At 41.2% G+C, this 24,280-nt stretch overlaps 1 protein-coding gene across 1 annotated transcript in view; it reads left to right on the forward strand.

Annotated features, from left to right (window-relative positions):
- Positions 1-6,796: 6,796 nt before the first annotated feature.
- Positions 6,797-24,280, forward strand: part of ephb4a (eph receptor B4a) — a 43,186-nt gene continuing 25,702 nt past the window's right edge. The window contains exon 1 of the mRNA XM_063485141.1: positions 6,797-7,714. Coding sequence (XP_063341211.1) covers positions 7,636-7,714 — 79 coding nt within the window. The 5' untranslated portion in view covers positions 6,797-7,635. The remainder of the gene's footprint in view (positions 7,715-24,280) is intronic.

Consider the following 24,280-nt stretch of genomic DNA (forward strand, 5'->3'; position numbering starts at 1 on the left):
TGTAGGTAGACATTCAGATTGTGTGTAAGGCTGCTGTGATGCTATATCCCCGTGATTGCTTAACCTCTTTGGATTAGAAACTCGCAAATGCCACATTTATTTATTACCTGAGCTCGTTCTCTTCATGAACTCTGAATTTATTTCTTATTATGCAGCCACAAATTAACTATCGCTGCTTGAAAAAGAAAGGCCTTTGGCAAAATAAAATAAAAATCCAGAAAGCTTTTAAGCTTACTGACTTGCCAATGGGCAGGTCATTACAAACTCCTGCTGTGCAACCAAGCAACCCACTGAACTTTTGTTTGTGCTTGTGTAAATCCCATTTTCCCTAAGATATCCCGGCTTTGAGCAGAATCAAAACATATCACCTTTGTAGAGCTTAATAAGAGTTACTGAAAGAAGTTAAGTGGTTTAAATTACATTTTATCTTAAACCACTTATTTGGTTCCTGAAATACAGAACATTGTTATTCTATCTGACCCGAGCCCAGTGCCTGATGTATTATAACTACTAGTGACAAACAGAATCAAGCAGAAGGATGAGAGAACATCCATCAAAGACCATGAACAGGATTCGAGCTGACAAAACGGTGAAGTCTTACAGCCATCAGGTTACTAACATCCACATGATTCTGTTATCCTCCTATCAGTCATCATGTCTACTTCATGTATCAAGGCACGCAATGCATATACCCACAAGCTGGTGTAAGAATGCACAGTTGGACTCTCGAAGAAGCCAGATGCCTGACAGATGGATAGATGCGGGGAGAGAGGGGGAAAAAAACAACAAAATTAAGTTGCTTACTTCAAAGTTAGAATTTGAAATTTCCTCCTAATTAAGAAACCGACTCTGTGAATAAACTCTCTCTTTAATCATTAAAGTGATTCATGGTTTGCAACCCTGATTCGCAGATGTACAAACACTCCAGTGCATGTATCCCGTCTTACTGCCAGGATGGGAGGGGGGGGGGGGGTCCTTTTAAACAAAAAAGGGTGCTATGATTTACCAATCAATCGGACCCAAAAGCAGCACAAAGTCAAAGGGAAAACGTCTAAAAGATTTATTGACTGAGAGATGGTGGACTGAGTAGAGGCTGAGGAGTGAGTAGTCTTTAAATGGCGAGCTGGAGAGTAATGCATTGAGCAGCGAGGGAGTGATTGAGCAGGGAGGTGGGCGAAGAGAATGGTTTGGTGGTCATCTGTCTGCAGACAAGCAGATGACAGTGAGCAGACAGGCGAGTTGGCACACACAGGAGGCTTAGCGGAGGTGACTGTGCGATCTACCTCGGAGGAGTACCGAGGGGTTGGTGTGCCGCTGAAGCTGACTGGAAGAGGACGTGCAGGTGTGGCAGCCGCAGGGACCTCGGGCAGGGAAAGGAGTGGCCATGGCCAGGGAAACGCAAACACACAGAGATACACAGAAACACCCACAGAAACAGAAGGGAGAATGCAAGAGAGACAGAAACACAGGGACCAAACCAGATTTCTGGCAGAGCCACGACAGAGGGATGAGGAATGAACGCTTCCAAATGTAATAATTAAATCATGCCAGTTATTAGAATCAAATTTCTCTCCAAATATGAAGAATGTGAAATCTGGTGGAAGGAAATTAATCGTTAGACTGTTTGATCTTATAACTCTGTGCAATGGAGCCTATAGTCATTACGAGTTGCAAGTCTGTCGCGTTCCACCGGCAATTATTCACAGCGGGCTTCAAAATGGGCCGATGAGGGAGCAGTGCCTCTTTTTACCTGTTGCCGGGGTCCAGAGCTGCAGTGACATCGCTGAATTTGGATGAAAGAACAGCTGACGTGCGAGTGCTGGAAAGAAGATTCAACTGAGAATTTTTTTTTCCTAGGTATTCAAGGCAACCTCCAAACCTCTGAACTTCTGTACGGGGAAACCGGTGAAGCATTTCAGTACAACACAAGCTATCGCACAACTCAAAGCCAATATTATCAGCAGACCTGAAGGCCCCCTCCTGTGGTCTTCCTGGAACCTTTACTTTTAGTCCTAACTTCAGCAGGGGTAGCCTTACGAAAACAGTGGGATATTTTCAGTAGATAGGCCCACTTTTTTTTCTTCTTCTTTGTTTTTTTTTTACAGTTGCATGAGCTGTCAGAAAGGCATGCCTGTATTCGTCTGAACAGCTGTAACTCTTTGGTTAAGCTAATCCTCTTACATCTACATGATAATATAGCAGGCATCCAGGAGTCTTAAAAAAAATTCACCAGGAACAGTCAGCGATAGGCATGCTTCACCGAGATGTTTCAGTCACACAGCCAAACATACGGCTCTAACAGACGACTGTCAGTATCATTTGTTACCTTAATTACAACATGACAGCGGCAGCCTGAAGTGGAGGATCAAACGCAGAGCCATTCCTCCTCGTTCATATTTCATACCAGCCCGCTGTGTTTGACTGATCCCTTCTTCTCCTTGTTATGCTCTCGCACCCCCGAGGCCCCACCTGGTGCCAGCCTAGCTGTTTGTGCAGGATGACTTTGAGTTCATTGCTCAATTGTTCGTGTCTCTATTGTTTATCACATGCCGTATTAGTAAATCTGGATGATGTCACTTTGGATGCTTCATTGCTCTTTATCCATGTATCAGACTGTCTGCATGAAGATGAGATGATTCATCCTCAGACCGGTGATGGGTAGGGTGTGGTGCAGGATTTTTGCCATTATGATGGCACTTTACACCGGTGTGAAAACAGCTGTCATCCCAAATCCCTAGACCAAGATAATAACTCCTCCTGCAGCTAAGTCTAATGGGTTTCTTTGCTTTTCTCTGAGTCTTAAGGGCTCATTAAAAACACACACACACACACACACACAGTGCAGTCAAGACAACCATCAAAAATATTTGTGTTTTTTTCCCTTGTTTCTTTTTGTGATAATGATTTGAAATGGATTGTGATTTTACTTCTCTTGAAAAAAGAGAAAAAAAAACAAACTGAATATCCATGCACACCCAATTAAAGTGAGGAAGGGCGGTTTGTGAGAAATTTTACCTCGTGCTTATTTAGCCGAAAAACAGCGACGTGGAAAAGATTTTAATTTTGCACCGTGAGGTTTTGCCGACCCGAGAGAACGACAGCGTTTTCAGAGTACAGCCTTGTGGTGTCACTTTTACTAAGCTGCATCTGCAAAAACAGAGCTTAACCCGTGAAAGCTTATAATGTCACCTGAGCCAAATGCACACGTTTCATTTTGTAGTATCAGTGATGAGGTACGATGCCAGAATTTAGGATGATGGCCTACAGAAACATGCCAGCATTTGCATTTTTAAACTCCTCCTTAATACCCCTGTTTGCCTACTAAGTAATACACAAAATACTAAATGCACACGTGTACAGCTGGAAAATAATAGATAATGAAAGCATACAGACTTTTTAGGGCATTTGTGGACGGCTCCTGTTCTGTCGCTTCAGAAAAGGAAGAGAAGCAGAGCTGAAAATACCCGATTGTGCAGTGAGTCAAGATAGAAGCTCGTGCGTGGCTCTGCCAGTAGAGCTTGGCTTACAAAATGTTAATGTGCATTTTTACCACTTGTTCCTGATGCGTAAATAGCTCTTTAGCTCATTACATGCTCTGTGTCATTATGTCACTGTGAAAATATTTTAAGACTTAGGAGTTAGGAGTTCACATGTACTGAATGTCAGGCTGACCGGACTTAGACAAACCTGAGGATGCTAAAGATCAGTTAAAGTTTGATCTGCTATTGACTGCAAGGTGATTTGACATCCTTGGACCATCAAACGATTAGTTAAGTGATCTTGAGCAAAATCCTGAATGCCAGACTTTTAACAAGCCAGGGTTTTGCCACGTTTTTTTTCTTCCCAATCCTGACATCAGACTGAATCCCATAATTTTGGAGACGTTAAGTGTAAAACCACAAAAATCAACTTTGTAAAGGAAAGAAAAAGTGGATTCAGGGATACTTCAAATCAGCAAAGCCGATTACTTAAGATCCGCAGACGGGTCTGAAAGGTGAAGTGCATTTAGTCTGCATTCTTTCTAATGGCCACCAGGGAGTAATCGCTCTCATTTTGTTCTACAAACCTCTGTGATCAAATTCTCCTACTTCTCCCTTAGTTTAATACCTCCATAAACATTTACCTGGTGACTTTCTTGTCTCAATTGCTAGTTTGAAGTCCCATCTAATACAGCAAGGTGTCTATTTTGTAAATGATGGTGCTATTTAGAGTAAAAACGTATGATTAAGCCGAGTATGCTTTAGGGTGTGGCTATACTTGTGAGTGACAAGTTGCTACTGGATAAGCAGTGTTTTTGGTTTCTCAGACTTGGCTTCAAAAACCAAAATGTGGGCAGTGTGGCTACATTCATGCTTTATATACAGTCTATGATATCACCAGTGTCAGTAAGGTCAGTGAGATACATCACATGAGCGATGTTTTAAAAACAAATATTTCAGTTTTCCACTTTTTTTTGACACATTTTACACAAAAAAAAAAGAAAGCGGTCACCTCAAGGCTAATGCTGAGGGAAAAGTCAAAACACCGCTGAGGTCGGTATGATTTTTTGCTTTGTGGTGGTGATTTTTGCAGCTTTACATCCAGTTTTCATTCTAGACCGAAAGGACTAACCAGCTGACAAACTAACAGCTTCAGTGAATTCTCTGTGACCGTGAAGTGTCATTGCTTTGCCAAAGACAGTAAAATGACCTGCTTTGAGTGCGTTTTTACATACAACATCAACACTGTCAGAAGTCTGGCAGGAACGTTTTTATGGCTCCATGACATTTATCCAAGTACATCTTCTGCTCGCTTCAGTGTTTGAATCCTCAAAACAACTAGCTCTACTAGTCTCACAAAGCTCTGCATTTTTACAGGTTTTGAACACTTCATGGCAATCACTAAAACAGGGATGACATTCAGGTGTCCTAACACAGCAGCGTCGACAATAAACGAGGTGTGAAAGAAAACGCAGCTGACAAATAGCTTTGTTTTCTACCTTTAGTGGGTCATTCTGGTCTAAAGGCTCCTCTGGCTCACACTCTGGAGGTCTTAGAAGTTTTAGATTTATATTTTAAAGACAAATTGAACTTCACAAGGACATTTCTCATTTTATGTTTTCCTGTTGAAGCTCCCATTGCATCTTCCTGATGCTGGAAGTGAGAGCCTTCTTTAGGAAGAAGAATTTCATGCACTGAATACAGTAAATATGACAGCTTTGATGATATGGACACCCTCAAGCGGCATCTGAATACATGCTGTCTGGACACTCTGACTTACTGTATATAACAGACAAACAAACAGAAATAAAATTTGACTCTTAGCCTATAAAATGTCAGATTTTGGGTGATATACCATGTGCTGTGTTGTCAATGGGATGGATCATTTAATAGTTGGAAGTGGATGTACAGTAACCCAAATGTTTTACTTAATTATTCTGCTTTACAGACATTACATCAACAAAAACAAAAAAGAAACAGCTGACCCCAGGAGAACGGGAATTGCTGGTCTCGCCCTGCCCAAATTAAGCATTGGTCTGGCCTTGTTAGCAAGCTTGAAATGCTAATGTCTGATTTACATTTTGTCATTTAGATTTAAAATATGCATTTTCTCTTGTTTATGCCGCTGTCTTTCCAAGACTTCCCAGAAAAAAACAGCCATTAATTAAATAAGAAAATAGGTTGTGCTCAAACACCAGTGCTGTGATTTAGCAATGTTATTAGCTCTCTTGAAAACACACTGTGGTCAAAATGACTGAACTTACAGAAGAACAGGCGGATCCGTGGCACATTTCATTACTTAAGTACTGGCACATCTCGTGGAAAGATGTCAGAGAACATATGCGCTTCAAAATGGACAGAGAGATGGTACAAATTCATGCACCAGATTTCTAATGCTTTTTTTTTTTTTTTTTTTTTTAAAGAGAACACAACTTCTAATAGCCAAAGGCCATATTGCAGAAAAGTTGCATCATGAATCAGGTGAAGTAGTACTGAGCTGATCCATCATCATTTCGTATTCTTTAGCATTTCAGACCTTAGCTCGATTCCATCATACTTACATACATACAGGTTAATATCCCTCCCTGCTCCTTAAAGGCAATAAAGGCTCAAAAATTGTCCTCTCTGTTTTGTCCAAACACACTGATTTCTTATTCATGGGGATTAATTTAAGGAATATTGGCTGGAGTCTGTTGGGCTGGATTATAAGTACCGCCAACTTCCTGCTGATTTTATCTACAGCACAGTTTACAAAAACTGCATGCCAGCGTTTGCAATAGGACGGAATTAATTGTAGTTTTGGAGTCAAGACGCTCATGAAAGTAATCTAAGCGACACCGGAAATCGTGTTACATTTTTGTCAAAATAAAAGCATTCCAGAAAAAAAACCAAGATACCAGCTGAGTGCGAAACTGAGATGCGCAAAGAAATGAAGTGCTTCCTATAGCGCCACAAATAAGCTCATGTTTTAAGATATTTTTATTCAACAAATGTGTGAAATTACAAACATGTTATCATACAGGCACCAAATACATTAGTTTGCAAATAGGAAATGTTTTGTCAAGACAATGAATGGTAAGTTGAGGATCATGTAAAGGTCATGTATTCTCTATTTAGATCCCTTTTTCCCCCAACTTGCTGGTTCATTCGTATAAAATGCTATCGGTTTATATAATTTTATTTTGAAGGTGCTTACCGGAAATTCCATAACTTTCTTTTGACCTACGCTTTTGACGCTGCTGTTATGGTAACGAGAGTGGGCGGAGCTTGCCCGTGCCATTCGACTCTGGGTTTGATGCGGTGTTGAAGTCCTTGGTGACCAGCTTACAGTAGTCAGAGCCACGAGCGCCCAACTTTTGATATCCAGCGCACATTCAGTTCGCTGACTTACTCAGAATACAAAGTAGACGTTTTCTTCCAGTTTCAGTCAAATTTTTCGAGTAAAACCAGGCCAGCTTAGACCTGTCGCGCAATATATCCCCACCACCTTTCGTTGGGGGTTTTTTTTCCCCGCAGCCAAATAGTCTGGTTGCTGAAGGAATTAAAAAAGGAAATTAAATCAGACTTTTTTTCCTGGATATTTTTCCGAACGTGGAGATGTGGAAGAAGGTATGAAGCGACTGCTATGTGAGGACTAAATGTGCATCTAACAGATATGCAGTGAGGTGCCCTGGTTGCAGTCTGCTCGGTCATCGAGCTGAGGGGAGAGAATCTTTCTCTTTTTTAGGGGGAGAAGTCGTGTGGTGCACAAAGAGCTTATTAAGCCGAGCATACAAGTTTTTTTCTTAACCATGCAGCCAGTGTGCTGACAGAGGGCTGAGCCTCACGAGGAGTTGCAGCACCGCGGTTTGTTTCTGCCTTGTGTGTGTGTGTGTGTGTTTTTTTCTAGACTTTCACCACAACACAAAGTTGGACAAGTTTTGAGCCTGCTTATAAACGCTCACTGTCAACGGAGCCACGCACGGACAGGCGTTAGTCAAAGTGTGCTTTCTTTCTGCGGCACAGTGTTGAGGCTTTTCCTGAACTGAAGTCCAATTTAAATGCGGACTGGTTTTCGGTCAGTGGGTGCACAGCCGAGCTGCCAGTCGAGTGGCTGCCAGCGCCACTTGGTTTTTAATTCAAGTCGCTTCATTTTTCACCTTCTGGTAACGACACCATGGAGCTGATATACCAGAGCATTGTCCTGCTGGGGTGCATCTTCCTGGACTGGGCTCTTCTGTCGACTGCAGATGAAGGTGAGTGGGGTTTTTTTCCTCTTAAATATTTATTTATTTTCATATTATTATTATTATTATTTTCTTGACGTGCTGCCCACACTTGTCTTCTCGGGTTACATGGGTGAGTGAAATGTCCAATTAGCATCACATCCCGTCTCTTACCAGCTGGAAGTGTCGTAAAACCACAATGCATTTTAAAAAGCATGCTGTGCAAAACACCACACAAGTCATTTTTTTATCCAAGTAATCGCAGAGAAATCACGGACGCAAGCTCACTGTTACTAATAAATAGCAGTAAGAATGTCACTGTAGACACTGTGTTTGCAAGAAATGGCTTTTTTCTCCTCCATCTGGCAGTGGATTATTTAGTTTGTTTTGACAGAACTGTGTCACCGTGGTGCCAATCAATATTGTTTTTTTTGGTTTGTTTAGAAGCTCCTTGTGGCGTTCAGAAAGGCCATTTCTAAGACCAGCTCACTATTGTTTTTTTCTTCTTTTTTCACTTTCAAGTCATCACAAGGTTCCCACTCTGCTTCCTGGGGGATCATTAACCAGCTTACCTTAAAATCAATACTAAAACATTCAGTGGGTAGAGGCTAGTACAGGCGTGGTGTGGTTTTAGTGGGTTAATGTAGAGTGCTTTTTAACTTTTACATTAAGCCCTGGAGGGAAAAAGGAAAACAAACAAAAAAAACATCTCACATTTCATATCAAATGTGTAATCTGGATCATAATTTCTATTCAGTTCTGGCAGCAGGCTTGACATTAACAGGCAAATTGTCCTGGATCAGCTTTGTGAACCATGAAGGGGGAGAAACAAGGCAGCCTGAAATTATCTGTCATAATGTTAAAGAAGATGATGGTTTCAAATGGTCTGGTTTTTACAAGGGAGTATAGCTCCACATCATCAGCATAACAACAGGGGCAGTGTCTGGATAATTTGCTTAATGCAAGGGTGGAAGAGTAACTCTGAGTGAGCCACGCTGACAGAAAGCAGAGGAGGCTGAGTGTTTATTTGTTCCTAGTCTTCTGACACGTCTCTGTCTTATTGTGACATTAATAGGGAAGTTTCGGCTACGCGGAGGGTACTGCAAACTGATTTAAGTTTGTTAAGGCTGCTGCCGAAACATCTCTCTGCAAAAGCCATTTATAGAAAATGGTCTTTGGAAATAATAGGCCTGTGTTTACCGAGGATCAAATGATCACAACTGGGTTTCTTTAAGAGCTGTTGAACTGCAGGGTCTTTAAAAAGTACCTTACTGCTGTGTAGGCTGCTCGCTCTTGTTCACCTGCGAGGACTACTTTTTATTCCACGTTGTGCTTTTTCGTTTTTGGCACTGCTTATAACTTTGCACACAGCACTGTAGTCATATTTGCTCACTGGCTCGCAGCTAGTATGTTTATTTCCCTCTCCATCACTTGTTGGCATCAGTTAATCAAGGCGAAATGACATGCAGTCTATATATTAAGTTACAGCAAAATGCTGGCATTTCTCTTGTAGTTTCCCAACCCGTGCTTCTTCAGGTAGTTTTACTAATTTTACCACTAGGAAAAAAAAAAACCAAAACAATAAGGCTATTAAAAAAAGCCCACTTTTTCCTGGGTATTTCCATTCCAATCGAAAACCATTCTAAACAGGAACTCCGTGTACATGCATGACTTCACATATACAGTGCTGTGAACACAAATCTGTCAGCTGCATCTGGTTTGAGGCCTCAACCCTCCCTTCTTACTAAGGCTTCCAGTTTGGCTTCATGTTGTACATACACATGGATGTGGGGTACATGACATGGCCCGCAGTTTTATTAAAGGGCTTTTAAGGATTGGATTTGCCACTTGTGCACGCACACCCATCACATGTAGAAGTTAAATTACTGCAGCTACCGAGAGCCTGAATTCTTGCGGGGAAAACTTTGTTGACTTTGTATTTTGAGAGCGTAGTATGGGATTTTCCCAGACACTTAATTTTGGTCAGTTTTCTGGGAGTTCGGAATTCGGCCGTTAGAGGAGCTGGAGATTCTCCTCCAGCTGGAGCAGCAGGTTTTTCGCAGCTGAGACCTGACCTCTGACTCAACTTTCCATTTTTCTTCTTCAGTTTTTCTCTCTGGGACACAGCAGATCCTTAACCTCAGGCTCTGTGTGGGAGGTGACGTCCCACATGTTTTTGGTGTCAGAGTTATTGAGCATCTCTCTGAATAGCTTGTCAACTCGTCTCCGCTTGACCTTTTCCGCATGTTTGCAAAGATGCTGGTTCCAAACAGGTGCGGCGCAGACAGCGGCGGTGAAGAACTGGCATGTAGACGGGAGCCGAGGCCTCGTAGCACCTTGTCGGCCGGCTCTAGAACATCTGTGTCTTGCCAAGTGTGAACAAGATGTCTGGTTTTTCGTGTCTTGGGTAATGGCCCACTCCTCTGCCGGCACACTCTGGATCACTCCCCCCCTTGTTCTCCACCTAGTAGGGAATTCTGTAATGAACTGATGGGAGGGCAGATGAAGCTCACAGCTGCCAAATCTCTCCTCCTTTTCCAACTAAAGGATAAATGACTCATTTACACACACCACTTGGTTGTTCAGCGCATGGATCTCTCTTCCCTCTGTCTTTGTGAAGATTAAAACACAGACCTTTTGATCAGATAATTAGTTTGGCTGGAAATTAATATCACTCTCATTTTTTGGGGGGTGGAAATCTGCAGCGAGGATGAACACATACAGGCACACCAGACAACATTTTTGTCTGCCTTCCACAGAAAACACATAATTTACAGAAAATTATAACCACGGGTTTAAAGTATTAACCGCTATTAATAATTCCCACTAATGTACTACAATTTTAGAACATATTTGACTTCATAAATGTAAGCCATAATGACTCCTTATCCTCCCACACGCACACTCAACCTAGAAAGTGCTCATTTTGTTTCTCTCCCAGCCCCTTTATATCTTTCATGTACAGTTTCTCTTTCTCAGCAATGCCAAGATGCAGCCGGTGACAGGACCACTGCAGTCTTTTCCACCTGTTCGGGTCCAGAGCTTTAATGATATGCCAACACTTATCACTTATCAGTTATCTGTTCCATCTCGCAATATGCGATGTGGCTTGAAGCCATTTTTGAGTGCTAGTGCACCTCAGCCACCCCTGTGATCATCTAAGAGGCTAGACATAAATTCTTGATATGAGTAAATGCACTTAGGTGCAGCAGATTTAAGCCAAATTTCATAAAATCAGGAAAAATGGATTAATGTGTGTGTGTGTTTTGTTGTTGTTTTTTTTCTCAATCCATTATTACACTACTGCAATTCTCCAGCGGGGTGCCATTAAACTGTAATTAAGTAATTAAAGAATGACTTCAGCTAAAAACAAATGAAAACAGTGTGGAAAGCGTGATGGGGAAAGGAAATGGTGTTTATGTTGATTTCATGTATTAATTTGAGGAAGGTTGTCCTCATTGGTCCACACTGATCACTTTACTGGTTCTCTTCTATCCAGAACAACTTGTGCTTTTCTTTCTTATCAATACATCAACTTTCCACGTTAGCCAAGTGTTATTTTTTGTAATCATTTCTACGATTCACCTTCTTTTAATCAAAGTCAGCTGCACGTAGGTTTAATTGGTGGTGGAGAAATGGCTCAGTTGATGACTAATAAATGTCTCTTGAACTTGACGCAAACAGTTTTGAAATCCATGTCCATCTCTCTTGAACGGGAATGGGAAGTACATCTTCTGCAATATGGATTTTTTATTTTTATTTTTTTACTGCAGCTGTTACTTCCTTATAATTTACAAGTCATCTTTTCTCATATTGCACAACAAGAGAGTGCAGCTGCCAGAGTAATTTATTTGGCTGAGGCCTGGCCTGTTGGGTTGAAAAATACAGACAGCACTTTTTTAGCTTCTGGCGATGGAGCGAGGAGGGGGAAGTGTCATCCTGTCTCTTTAGCGGTTTCTTCCATATCACTTTCTCAAACCACGGCTACCCTAATGCTAAAGCAGGTGATGGTAACATCTTTTTGTGTGGCACCTGGAAAGATGCACCATCCACTGTCTATTCCAAACAATGAGTTTGCACAGCTACAGGTTGGTGCCTCGGAGGCAAAACAGTTAGTAATGAAGCCACTTTTAAAATACTCAACTGCGTCAAAATGTATTGTGATACTTTGTCCGCAGGTAGGAATCGTTATTGACAGAAGCGCCAAGATTTTTCACTAACGAAGTTAATGAAGCTCCTGTTCTATTTTGGTGCAGATGCTTAATTAATGTGATTAGCAGCACCTGTGTTTACCTACTATTTCCTGTCCACATGGCAAATTTTTGCTGAGTAGTAAAGGCACTCAAATTCTGGCATATTGTTAATTATTTTTGAAAAACTAATATAAAAGTATTACACCATCTGCTAAGACTATATCTATTTTTCCTTATAAAATAGTGGTGCAGCTCGTAGCTGACAAGTGGTGCATCTCCAAAGTGTTTTGGGTGAAAGTCACATGGAATGGCGAAGGTGAGACTACCCTCTAAAACCTCTCAAAAAGCAACAACACCCATCATCGGTTTATTCTTTCTCCTCCTAGCTTGTCCAAGGCACAACTGCTGTGATGAATAGCGTAATGCCGCTCAGTCTAATCGAAACCACAGTGTCTCAAATGGAGAAAGGATGTTTTTTTTATTTTTTCATCCGAGAGGCCTTACTTGAGCCTCAATCCTTTCTTTCACAGACATGTATCCTTTTCTTTTGCTACTCCTTCCACATCCTCTGTCTCCTTGATGTTTGACTGGTGCTATGCTGTTTTCTCTTGCTGACTGTCTCCCCTGCCGTGGAAATGTGGATCGTTTCCCAGAAATCCTTTTAAATGGAACCGATTTTTATAAGAAAGGGATTTGCATTTAAAGCAACCTCCCCCCTCTCTGAAAGCCTGTAGCCCATCATCCTCAGTACCTCAATCCGATGATTAGCTTCCTCAAGAGTTAAACAGGCATCTGAGTGCCACAAGTACTCTCAGTCCGTGTCTCTCTCGCTCCCTTTCTCCCCTCCTCCTCCTCAGAGAGGGATACATATGGCAGCTGGGAGTTGCAGGTGGATGATAGTTTAGCTTGGTGAGAGGATACACCCCCAGCCCATACATCCATGTCAGGCATTCACTTTGGAGAGCCAGTCTGTCCTCCACCCACACACTACTCTCTGAGAGTGGGACACAATGGGGACAGGCTGCAGCGGAGAGGGAATGAGGCCACAGCCTATCAGCCATAAGCACCAAGGAGAATGGCACTTTTAGAGGGATGGGGGTTCTCTTTGAAGTGAGTCAAGGAGAGATGGGCAGACCGGCATGAGTCAACGAAATGGAAAGAGCAAGTGCAGTGAGGGCAAGGAGGGTGCAAGTATGTGCACGTCTGCACAGCGTATAATGAGCAAAGTTAGGTATACTGCCTATTTGCATTCTTTAATCACACACCTAGGGCCAGATATGAGAGATATATGCAATGGGCTAAATATGTGATTATAATAAAGGGATTAAGAAGGCCTTTAATTAGAAGACAACAACAGAGAAGGAGCTATTTATCTCGGGTCCATCTTTCTCATTTATCTTGCACACTAATCACAGTTCTCATTTGAGGCACACCGAGCATTGTGTTGGAAATAAATCTTTTGTAAATCTTTTGTGCCATTGTTGCACGATACCTTGTGATGTTTTTGTCGCTACATTCAAAAATAAAATGAAGTCTTAACGGGGAAGAAGCAACATGAGGCCAGCGAGACGTCTGAGGCTGGATGTGCAAGAATTGATTAAAAAAGGCAACCTTGATTTAACAAAAAAAAAAAAAAATTCTCTGCTTGAAGCACGCTCCATCAGTAGACTTGATTCGATTTGTGTCTGGGATATTTTTCCTCACTGCGTCAGAGGTTGACCTACATCTTCCGTTTGGCCGTTTTGAGTTAAAATGCAACTCATTTGGTTTGACATCAACCTAGAGAGCACGTGCATATTTGATCCTACCTACATGCACACATCTTGAGCGTGTCTCCCAGGTACTGCTTTCATATACCGCTCTGAACCAAGTGGGCTCTGCTATATACGGCATAACATAGAAGCATTGCCGTGTAGCTGCCCTCCTACAGTTCTCACACAGCTTAAAGCTTTAAGAGAATGTCATGCTCCAAAATAGAGAGGGTCAAGAAGCATTAAACACCGTTCTTTTTTTTGCAGCGTGGTATCTTAGTATCTAAATTTCTATGGATTTGCCACACATGAAAAAGTTCTTTACCTTCTTGTCTTCCTTCATATCCACAAATAGCTGCTCAACCCCATCCAATCATTGCGCTGTTAAACTTTGTCCTTTTTTCTGTCATTGGACAAAAGCGTGGTTTTGCAATTCAAACAGTTTGCAAACTACTGAATCCGCCTCCTGCTGAAACCATAATGTAGCTGGCTGAGGAGGCAAAATAATGCTCTTTGTACTCGAGCAAATAGCTCCACATCCGAAGATGAGTTTATCTTTATTCCAGATATATCGGTCACTGCCACACAAGCAGCCAATTGCAGCCTCGTAGCGGCAATTCGTGGCTCAATGGAAGAGAATTAACTCTCAGTTGGGTCTGTTGTTGGTTGAATGTGGGAAAAGTGTGATGTGTCAGAATAAAAGGGAAAATTCTCGCCGAGAGTCTGTTCTCTTGTATCTTTACTTAGATGTGTCAATCCTTAGATGGTTTATTTAGCTGGAGTCTGCACTGTTAGCTTCAAGCTGTCCACCTCCCACAGCAGATTAGTCACTGGGAGCTGTGAGAGTGTGTGTGTGTGCATGCATTTTCTTCTGCAATTTCTTCCCCCCAAAAATGAATTGGAGATTCTGCTTTAGTCGAGGCTTTGATAAAAACTCAGTTGTAAGTACAGCAGCAGACACTTTTGGGGCTCGTAGCGAGGTTGTTAGATGCATCACAGCAGTCGATGGCTCTATGTGGGTTTTTAATCTTTTCATCTAGAAAGATTTGAAATAATATAGGTCACCTGTTATATATTATTTTATAAAAGTAAAGATTTGCATGTCTTTTCTCTCCTTTAACTAATATATATGTATTTTGCAGCTTCCAAAGCTGTAGTGCATCAATCTTTGTGAATGAAATAGTTTGGGTGTTTTTTTTGTAGTCACGACTAAATGGCACAAAGCTCCAATCATGCTAATAATTAATCTATAGTTATCTAGCTTGCAAACTAGCTTGTCTAATTATTAAAAGACTAAGCCAGCACGGGGGTGGAAGAGTATCCTGCTGGTTAGGAAGATCATCCCAGATTTCGGCGCTGTGTGACTCCAAAGTATCCACTCTGCGGGGGTGCCAGCCTGTTACTGACCCAGACATCAGCCTTCCTGACAGGAGAACAAAAGTATGAATTTCCTCTAAGACACTGAGAAAGCATTTGAAAACAAGAATGCAATTTGCACCTTCCCCTTTTGCTTTTGTCAGCTCTGGACTTTCGGTTTACGTTCTTCAAACTTTTAAGATGCTGACCTAAATTGAGGCTTGTGGGCATTTAAGAGCAGTGTTGACCACAGCGTGATGGTGTATGATGGGTCAGTTATAGGGCAATGAAGTGTCTTTATAAACTGGTCACACCTGAATTTGGACTATGAATATCTTCTGCTCTGGTTAAATAAGCAAATTAATTGCGTGCTGTAGGCCAAATGTTTATGCATGTTTGTAGAGGTATTTTCCTTCTTTGCTGTGATCAGTGTTGGAGTCGTTACTCAAAAATGTCATTATTACACTTATTACACTGAACACTTCTCTTAAAAGTAATGCAGTATGTTACCTAATTACCCCCAGGAAAAATTAATTTGTTATACTATTCGTTACATTACCTACTCGTTACGCTGTAAAATAGCTGAAACACACTGTCTGATAATCACCATTTAACAATATAAACCTCAGGCTACAACCTCAGACACCAACACAAATCCCTAATGAGGGCACACATCTCTAAGATCTTTCTTTTAGTAGAATACAAAGCTGACCGCACAAAGCAAAGATTAAAACCAGCACAAAAAAAGCGATCGCCGCAGTGATTCTGGTTTAGAAACGTGAACAGGTTAGAAAGGGTGGTTGCAACCTGACTGCTCATCTGTTTGTTACCTGTTGAAGTTCTGTATCTCAAAAGACAGCACTTCAGTGCTGACCCCAGCAGCCAGCATTCACACAGCTTTCACTCTGGGTTCTTGACTATCTTAGTGCTAACATATTGTCTGTGCAGATGCTTGCAAAGAACTAAAGTTGTGTTAGCAGCATAATGCGGTTGTTTCTGTCCCGGATGTGTTTTTCCGTTACCATTTATCTCGTCCTTTTGGGCAATAATAAATAAATGTCCATAATCCACACTCTAGATTGCATTCCTCCTCTGACACTCGAACTGAAATCAGCTGATAGTAGTGCAAATGCAAGACCCTATAAGCCAGATCAATAGGCAGGCAGACTAACAACTCCAAAGAATTGGACTACTTGGAACTAGTGTTCTTCAAGAACCGGTTCTCGATTCCCATCTCTAATCCAGAATGATTTTTTTTCTGATGTATAACAAACTGAAAATTTGTGACATTTGTCTTTTTGCAGTCAAACGTGCAATTGTGGCAGTTTCTTTTACCATCTCTATCACAGGATTCAATACTTTTTTATACCCGAAGTTAATGTCAGATTGATGTTGTGGATAGACGTGATTTTTGCACGATTTTTTTTTAAGTCTGCTGCTTTGTGCCACTGCTGCTGCAGCTGGGTTGGAGACACATGTATGATGGTGTCAGTCATAATGATATGTCAGTAGAGAAGCTCAAAGATTTACAGATTACACCGAGGGAGATATTGCGACAGTTTGAAAAGATTAAACTTTGTGGAAAAAACTTTGAAAAAACACTGTAAACATCATATTTAAATGGATGATTTTTCATTTAGGCAGTTTCTTTATATCTCTGTACTCCAGCAAATATCAGCCTTTGTATCAAAGAAAAACTTTTTATCTAAGGCACAGCTGTGCAGGCTTCCATAACAGAAAATGGTATTGTAAAAGTCTCAAGCACTAAAATGCACCGTCTAGTAAATGTCTGTTTTGTAAGATGCTTTGCTTTCACATCAAAATCCTTGATAATGAGTGATAGTCTTTCAAGATCAGAAGCTTGAACTGAAAGATTAAAAGGTGTAGCACCCTCGCAAAAACATACCAAGGAGTATTAGGGCCACTTAAAGAGCAATTTTTGTTCATTTTGAAAATAAAGTTCAAATTTCAACAACAAAGTTGAAATACTATTTATAGAATAAAGAAAAAATAAGGTAAACTCCTTTAAGATGAATTTATGGCCCAGGTTAGCTAGTGTGTTCGCTGTCCAGGGATAGCGGGCCTGTGTCCAGAGAGCTCTGTTGCTAGTTTGGGGCAGTGTACAAAGTATGTGGCCACTACTGCTTGTACTGTTGTTGGTCCTTCAACAAGCCAAAGAAATCAGCAAATTTATAACATACTAGAAGCTGGAGCGAAACAAGTGGTAAAGAACAATGAAACATGTCCACTGCAGCCCCTGTCTGTGCTTTCCATGCTTTATTTTTATATTTGAAGTTGTTGGTTTTGTTTTTGTTTTTTCATTGCTCTTCCATTCCCGGTGAACTCCGATGGCGCTCATTTCGCTATTCCGGATCACTTGTCAACCAGTCAGCATTTGACAAATGCATACTTCATCTGCTTTCAGCAATGCAAGGTTTTGGAGAACGGTACAGGAGCATGTAATGTGGCTCTAAAAGGAAGGCTTTGCTTGTCCTATCATATTTGCTTTTGGTGGCTGCTTACAAGTTAATTTGTTTCTTTAATTCAGTTAACTTTCAGTAACTATCCTGTGTAAATAATGTTACATTTAAAAAAAAAAAAAAATCAATACTTATAACCCTAATTTCAAGGAGCCTTCCTTCTCCTATCTCTGTGAGTAACAGCAGGGAGATGCATTTCTACATCAAAATGTAGAACCATGGCCACCTTTAATTGTCTTTTGAGATACAGAATTTAAGTTAAATTGCATAATATAGGTGATTGGGGGGAAAGGAGAATATGAGTATAAATAAGAGAAGACCAATGAAACGGGAGAATCAAGAAATCAGTCAGCTGACAGGATATACGTTGCAGGCATTTTTTCTGAATAGAATAGTTATTTGTCTCTTTTTTAAGCAAGAATGTCCAACCATGGTGCACTTCGCTTTTTTTTTCTCTATGATACTTTAAAAGCAAACAGATTAATTTTAAAGAGTGCATTAATCCATTAATCACCACTAGTGGTGGGGTTTCGTAATTATAGTCTCCAGATTTCAGTAAAAATGATGCATGATCTGTTCTGCCTCGAAAGTCAACACAATCAGCCAGCAATGGTAATTTGTCTTCTTTGTATTTTGGGCCTCATCTTAAGTTATGTGTCTGTCTTTCTTTTTTTTATAGTAACCGAAAGCAGAATGGCTTGTGGAATAGCAGAGCTTTTGAGAATTGCACTCTACCCTCCAAAATAAAAAAAAGTCTCATCAAGAAAATCTTTTTAACTTTTCCTTTGTAATTCATTCTTTCTTTTATAGGATTCTGGATCAGGAGGCCACCAGGGAGCTGGTGCAGCCCGCAACAATGTTCTCAAAAAGCCTTTCAGTTTTTCTCAGACTTGGGTTATTTTTGAAGAAGACTTGAGAAACTGGTGCCCATAATTGGAAGTAGCAGGAGGTGAATTCTCACAGTGGCAGATCAATATGCCAAAGAATGTGAAATATGCAGCAAGGCAATTTAACCAATCATGCTTTATAGAAGTGAGTGCAGGGCCTTACGTGTTTAAAACCTGAAGTTTTTAAATGTGTCTGCTTGGAATTGAATTTGGAATAAATAACAATTTGGGCGCAAAGAAGGAAGATCAATTCCTTTTGCCTCTTCTTGCCAATATTAGCCAGTTACTCGTGTTTGCGGAAGTCCATTGGCAGGTACTTCATTATAGAAGTACTCGCATCTATTGTCAAATACTCATAGATGTCAAATCTCCTTAGGTAATTTTACTTCTAGTTTACCTGCTTTGGGAATGCCTCACAGCTATGTGTATTTTTGTGTGTGTGTGTTTGAGATAAAAAGGACTGTTTGAGTCTAAGTTGCACAAGTGCTGTTCAGCAGTTGACACCACAGGTCAAGACTCATTATTCGTAGGCGGCAATATAAAAAAGCCACGGAGCCAAGCTGATGTCTCATATCCTCTTAACCTTAACCTCTCATTTTATGCCGTGGCTAAAACTTTTTCATACAATTGAGATTAGAGGTAAATATTCGCTGCGCGCTGACATGACTTGAATAAGTTAACAGTTTTTCTTTTCACTTAAACGCAGTTAATTAAGAGTGAATTGCAGTGCATTATAGGTGCACCCTTTGAATTCTTTTACCTTTTTATAAATCAATATTTGTTTTGTGTTTCAGAACCAACACTTTCTGGTGCGACATACAATAAAAGCTACTTTACCTTATTCACAAAGGGTCACCACAGAGAGTAGCTCTGCATGTTTGATTCGGTGTATTTTTATGCCAGATGCCCTTCCTGGCGCAATCTCAAAGGGATTCGTGTCTCCTCCTGGGATCAAACCAGGTATCTCTCGCTCAATAGGCGAATGTGTAAACCCTTTACGCTATAAACGTTTTATTTTAAAAGGTGAATTATCCAGGGATTAGGGCATACCTTCAGCAATGCAAGCAGTTTTAGTGTTGTAGTGAATTTATTAATAGCTAAGGAAGAGAGGGCGATCTTTCATACCGGTTCTCCAGCGTGAACTCGAAGATTCGCTGGGGAAATACACCTTCACTTGGAAATGATTAACATAATGATTCTGTCGAGCAAATCTCAGATGACCGTGTAAGCCGGAGCCAAAACATTCAGAGGGCAGGTATTGTAGACCTGGTCTTAATCCACAGAGCTTTGGGGTCAGTGGGTTTAATTCGGAGCACCGTTGATCTCTCTCGCAGCTTCTTTTGGTTTCTGTCCAGATTGAAGCTTCCTCCTTAACTAGGTCACATCCTGTCCTGGGACAGAAACCAACCACAACACTTATTGATATGCGTCCCTGCGGGCATAAAAGAGAAAAGGTGTCGAGCATTAACACCTTCCCCAGCTCTTTCATCTTACTGCTCCTGTGAGGCTTACTGGTACCAGGGCTCATCCACATGTGCCTCGAGGGGAGGGGGTCTTTGTTATACAGTAGGTGGGGAGTGAAACTGTATCCTGCCCGGCTGCTGTTCACGTGAATGATGTATGCATTGGCGGCACCAGACCAGGAGACAGGAAAAGGACAGGAACTACAGGAAGCTGGTGTCTAATCCCAGTAGACACAACTTTGTCAAAGACACACAAACACGCTTTATACACATACATTCATTTCATAACTCGCTAAGCATTCATTTTCACGTGCACTCGCCGTACAACAATAAACTGTTGAAATGTGACGGAAAATCCCCTCTTCCTTCTTTTCTGTGTCTTCATTTGCACTGTGAGATAAGCTTGGTGTACCAAAAATGATCATTCTAGCATACTGTCAGTAATGCCTGGAACACAGTCACTTCTACCTCCTTAGCTTAGCTAATCATACAGACATGACAGTGTTATCAATATATTCTCATCTAAAGCTGGCTTATTGGTTGGTGAGCTTCAGAATCTCTCTCTTTAACACCTTGCAGCCCATTACCCACGATCCTTCATTCCTCCCACTCAGCGCCGTGTTTGGCCAGCTGAGTAGAGGTGACAGAGGAGCTGGGCATTGTACTCCTCACTCTCTGCATTTGTAACTTCACAATATGCGACAATTCTCATGTGACCAACCCAATGCAACAATCTCTGTGTCCCCAGAGAGCCTGTCTGAAAATGTGCACCATTTTCGCATCTTTAAACAATATTGCATCTCTCTCAGCCATTCTCTGTGGCGACTTTTTACTCTAAGCTGCTGCCGTGGACAATTGTAACCCATCACTCCAGCCTTAATTCCTGGCAGGAAAGCAAAACGCTGAATGTTTAAATGTGAAGCGTGTAGCTTTCCAATGGCTCCGGGGCAACAATCATGTCTGATTTCAGGATATTGGCTTTGTAAAATTACATGTGCCAGCAGTGTCCCCTGATAAACAGAAGATTCTCAGTTATAGCCAGAGGACAGAAAAACTCCTATCAGGAATCTACTTTGCTGCCACCGAGAAACAGAACGACCCTTCATATCAAGCACAGAAGACAGCAGATTATATTCCAAAACTATCAAATAAGTAGTATCCAAGTGCTTTCCTTTATTTAGCTGTTTATTAATTATTCAATTTGTGTATTGATTAGAATACTTGGGAGGGAAGGGGACCTGATAAATGGTATCATATGTTCAGTTGATGTGATATAAAAAGGATAATGTGTTCAAATAAATTGTCACGATGACATCAAGATGTTAGTGTGTTAGCTGGACAGGCTAAATATTGAGAGCAAGTCGCTGTGGAATGGAAAATACATTGAGCCCATCCACTTTTTATACACTCGTCATCTGTGAATCCCAAATTTTCCCCTTCTCACATTCCTCTTTTTCATTATCCCTGCTCTTCTCCTCTGTTTCAATTTCGCTAGGTGTACAAGGGTAATTGGCTCTCTGTTTCTTTAATTAAAATGAGGTCTAATTGTAGCTGAAGCAGGGCAAATGTTCTTAGGCCTATAATTTCCCTATCACACTCCAGAGCCACAGAGAGAGTGGAAAATAGGCAGCAAACGGGCATGCAGGGAAGGAATGAACATACAAGTTAAGGATAGAGAATGAAGCAGTTGGGGGTGGGGGGGTCATTTATAATGGCTCCTGATCTTGAATATGAGGGCAGTTTAAAACCTGAACACCGCTCTATATAGAACATGGGGGTGCGGTGTTTTCTGTACATGCCCCAATTTTAAAAAATGAAGGGTCAGGTTTTACATTTCAAAAGAAAAGCATGTACAACACTCTCTGTTGTTGTCTTGCTTTGACATAGAACAGTTAAACCCATTTGCTTTTGTTTCCACAATATTTTTTTTACTGTTTGCATTAACAATATTTAACATGTTGATACTGATACCTCAAGCCACCTACTTTCTACTACTCTGTTTGTTCTGCTTGAGAGAAATTCTCTGTGTTGTGTTTTTTCTGTAATTGTTAGTCGAAGGCTAAGGCCTAATCATCTCGCCACCACCCGTATCAGTTTAGACTTCTCCGGTGTCTAGTATTGCGTACAGTTGTCCTGTAATTACTGTACAGTTGTTTGTTTTGGATGTTAAAATTCATCCAGATGACGAATTTTCATTGTTCCTACATTTTTCGAGCACTGGGGGCAATTTTCCGGCGGTGGGTGGTCGCCGCTGCTGAAAGAATGCAGGGGAAAAGCCAGCTTCCTCTAACAGGGCTTAAGACTGTATCTACTTCAGCGAAAGGCAAGGCCATGCAAGCACATAATAGGAGCGCTCACCATCTCATAGAAACACTCACGCTCACGCATCCTGTCTCATAAACCTTAATGATAGAGCAGTGATAAACAGTGATTACCATGCCTGGGGGGGTGGGGGTGGGGATTTCATCTCTACTCCTTCAGAAAAAAAGAAAAGAAAAATAATTATAAACACAGAGGCAGGTGTGTATATGAAATGTGGAGATGTGGAAATATGTATAGCGAAGCCTTTGTGGTAAGGGTGTCTTTTAGATTATGCTGGAGTGAACTCAGGGTAGACTAAATGTGGGGAAATCACCACTCTGAACTTTGTCACCCAATTATCCTTCTCATCCACCTCTTCCCTCTTTTTTTCCCCCTCTCTGCTCTCTGCAGGCTTTCCTTTCTTTTCCTTTGTCACCTTAGATTGTTGTTAGAAAGCTGGTGGGCTTCTGTGGTTTTGAAGTGGAAATGGCTGAGAAGCACGGTTGTGTTTCTTCAGCTTTCAAAGAGTGTAAAATTGTGAGATTATAAAAAAGCGAAATGGGGTATGAGAAAGGAGAACTTAATGACAAAAGCGGACCCGTTATGCTCATTTTCAGCTCGCTCTTTTCACTTTTGGGCTGTACTAGAATAGCTTTGACTTATTGACAGCCTCCTTTAATCCAACTTTTTTTCTGATTGGTTGCACCTAGCAAACAGAAGGTTTGAAGAGCAGGTGGGCAGAGCTGAAGCCAAACTCAGAGCTGTGTGTCTTGACCATATTAAGGATGTCCCCTCTCCATGACATCATACGGAGCCAAGATAAGGGAAAAAAAGCTCTAAGCTTTAAGTTCAAAGGGATTATTTGAACATATGTTGAAACTAGCTTCCATTGTTTAATAACAAATATGCAACATAAAAATAGGACCAATCATAATAGTTCCATGCTAAAGTCACGTGTCCCTATTGCTTCTCAATATGATGCATGACCTGTTGCATATGCAGTGCTGATGACAAGTGATTCCATGTCCTTGCTTTTATATGCAGGTGGAAGGCAGTAAGAAAGATTTGACTAATTTGCCTGTACAGCAGGGAGAGTGCTGCGGCGAGAGTGGGATCGAGAAGAGTGAAAATTCTGTGTTTGTGTGTGTGTGGTGGCCACAGAGAAAATGTATTAAATTAGCTGGAGAGAGAATGTGAGCGGTGGTGGGCGTGATTGAGTGATCAATGAAATCATTATGGGAAAAAACAAAGAAACAAAGAGTGACCTGTTATGGATGAAACAGTTTATTTTTATTTCATAATAGTATTGTTATTGTGTTACTCATGTATTGTAAGTTATGTTTGGTGTTGCGGATACGCGTGTTTTATGAGTAGGTTAGAATAGGTTTATTTAAAGGTACATTATGTAAGATTATTAGTTTAAAAATAATTGAGCACTGAGATTTAAGAACTTAATTACAGTATAGATAATGTATATAATTTGCTTGCTTTATGCATCCTCTCACAGAGTGACTGTGTCGATGTATTCAGCTCAAACTTCACTGGGTGTTTTAGCCCTTAACCATGAGTAACCAGAGGTTGTGGCTAAATCACTGCCCACCAGCTCCAGGCTTCTAACCCCCCTCCTCCCCTTTATACCCGAGCCAACAAGAGACTCTTTCTGCTGCTTCCCCAGTCCTGTGCACAGCTGTTTTCCTGCTTGTTCCCTGAAACTCCAACTGCAGTGTGCGACTGTGCTGGGAAACCTCTACACTCCACTTTTACAGGAAACAGCCATACTTAACACCTTTTCTCTCCGCACTCCTGGATGAGGTTATGGTATTTTAGATTTGTCCTTTTTATGAGACTCATCACAGCCGTTTTCCCATGGCCGCAGTGGTATTTGACTTCTGGTGCCGTCTCCGCCGGTGTTGTTTGAGCAATTCTTCTCATTAGTCGTATTTCAGTCCTGCCCATTACCATTGTGTCTCGCCTTTCAAGCTTCTCGTCCTCTCCCACTTTCAGGAGACTCTGGGGGTATTATTCTGTTTTGTAATCGGTAACATGTTGCGGTGCCCTCCTGCACGTAGTGTACATCAGGTTTCTAGCCTTAATCATCAATGTCAGACTTTTCAGCCGTCTTTCACCCGTCTTTCCAGCATCACCAATAATTCTTGTTTGCCATC

The sequence above is a fragment of the Pelmatolapia mariae genome, linkage group LG10_11 (assembly GCF_036321145.2).
Source record: "Pelmatolapia mariae isolate MD_Pm_ZW linkage group LG10_11, Pm_UMD_F_2, whole genome shotgun sequence".
Classification (NCBI taxonomy): Eukaryota; Metazoa; Chordata; class Actinopteri; order Cichliformes; family Cichlidae; genus Pelmatolapia; species Pelmatolapia mariae.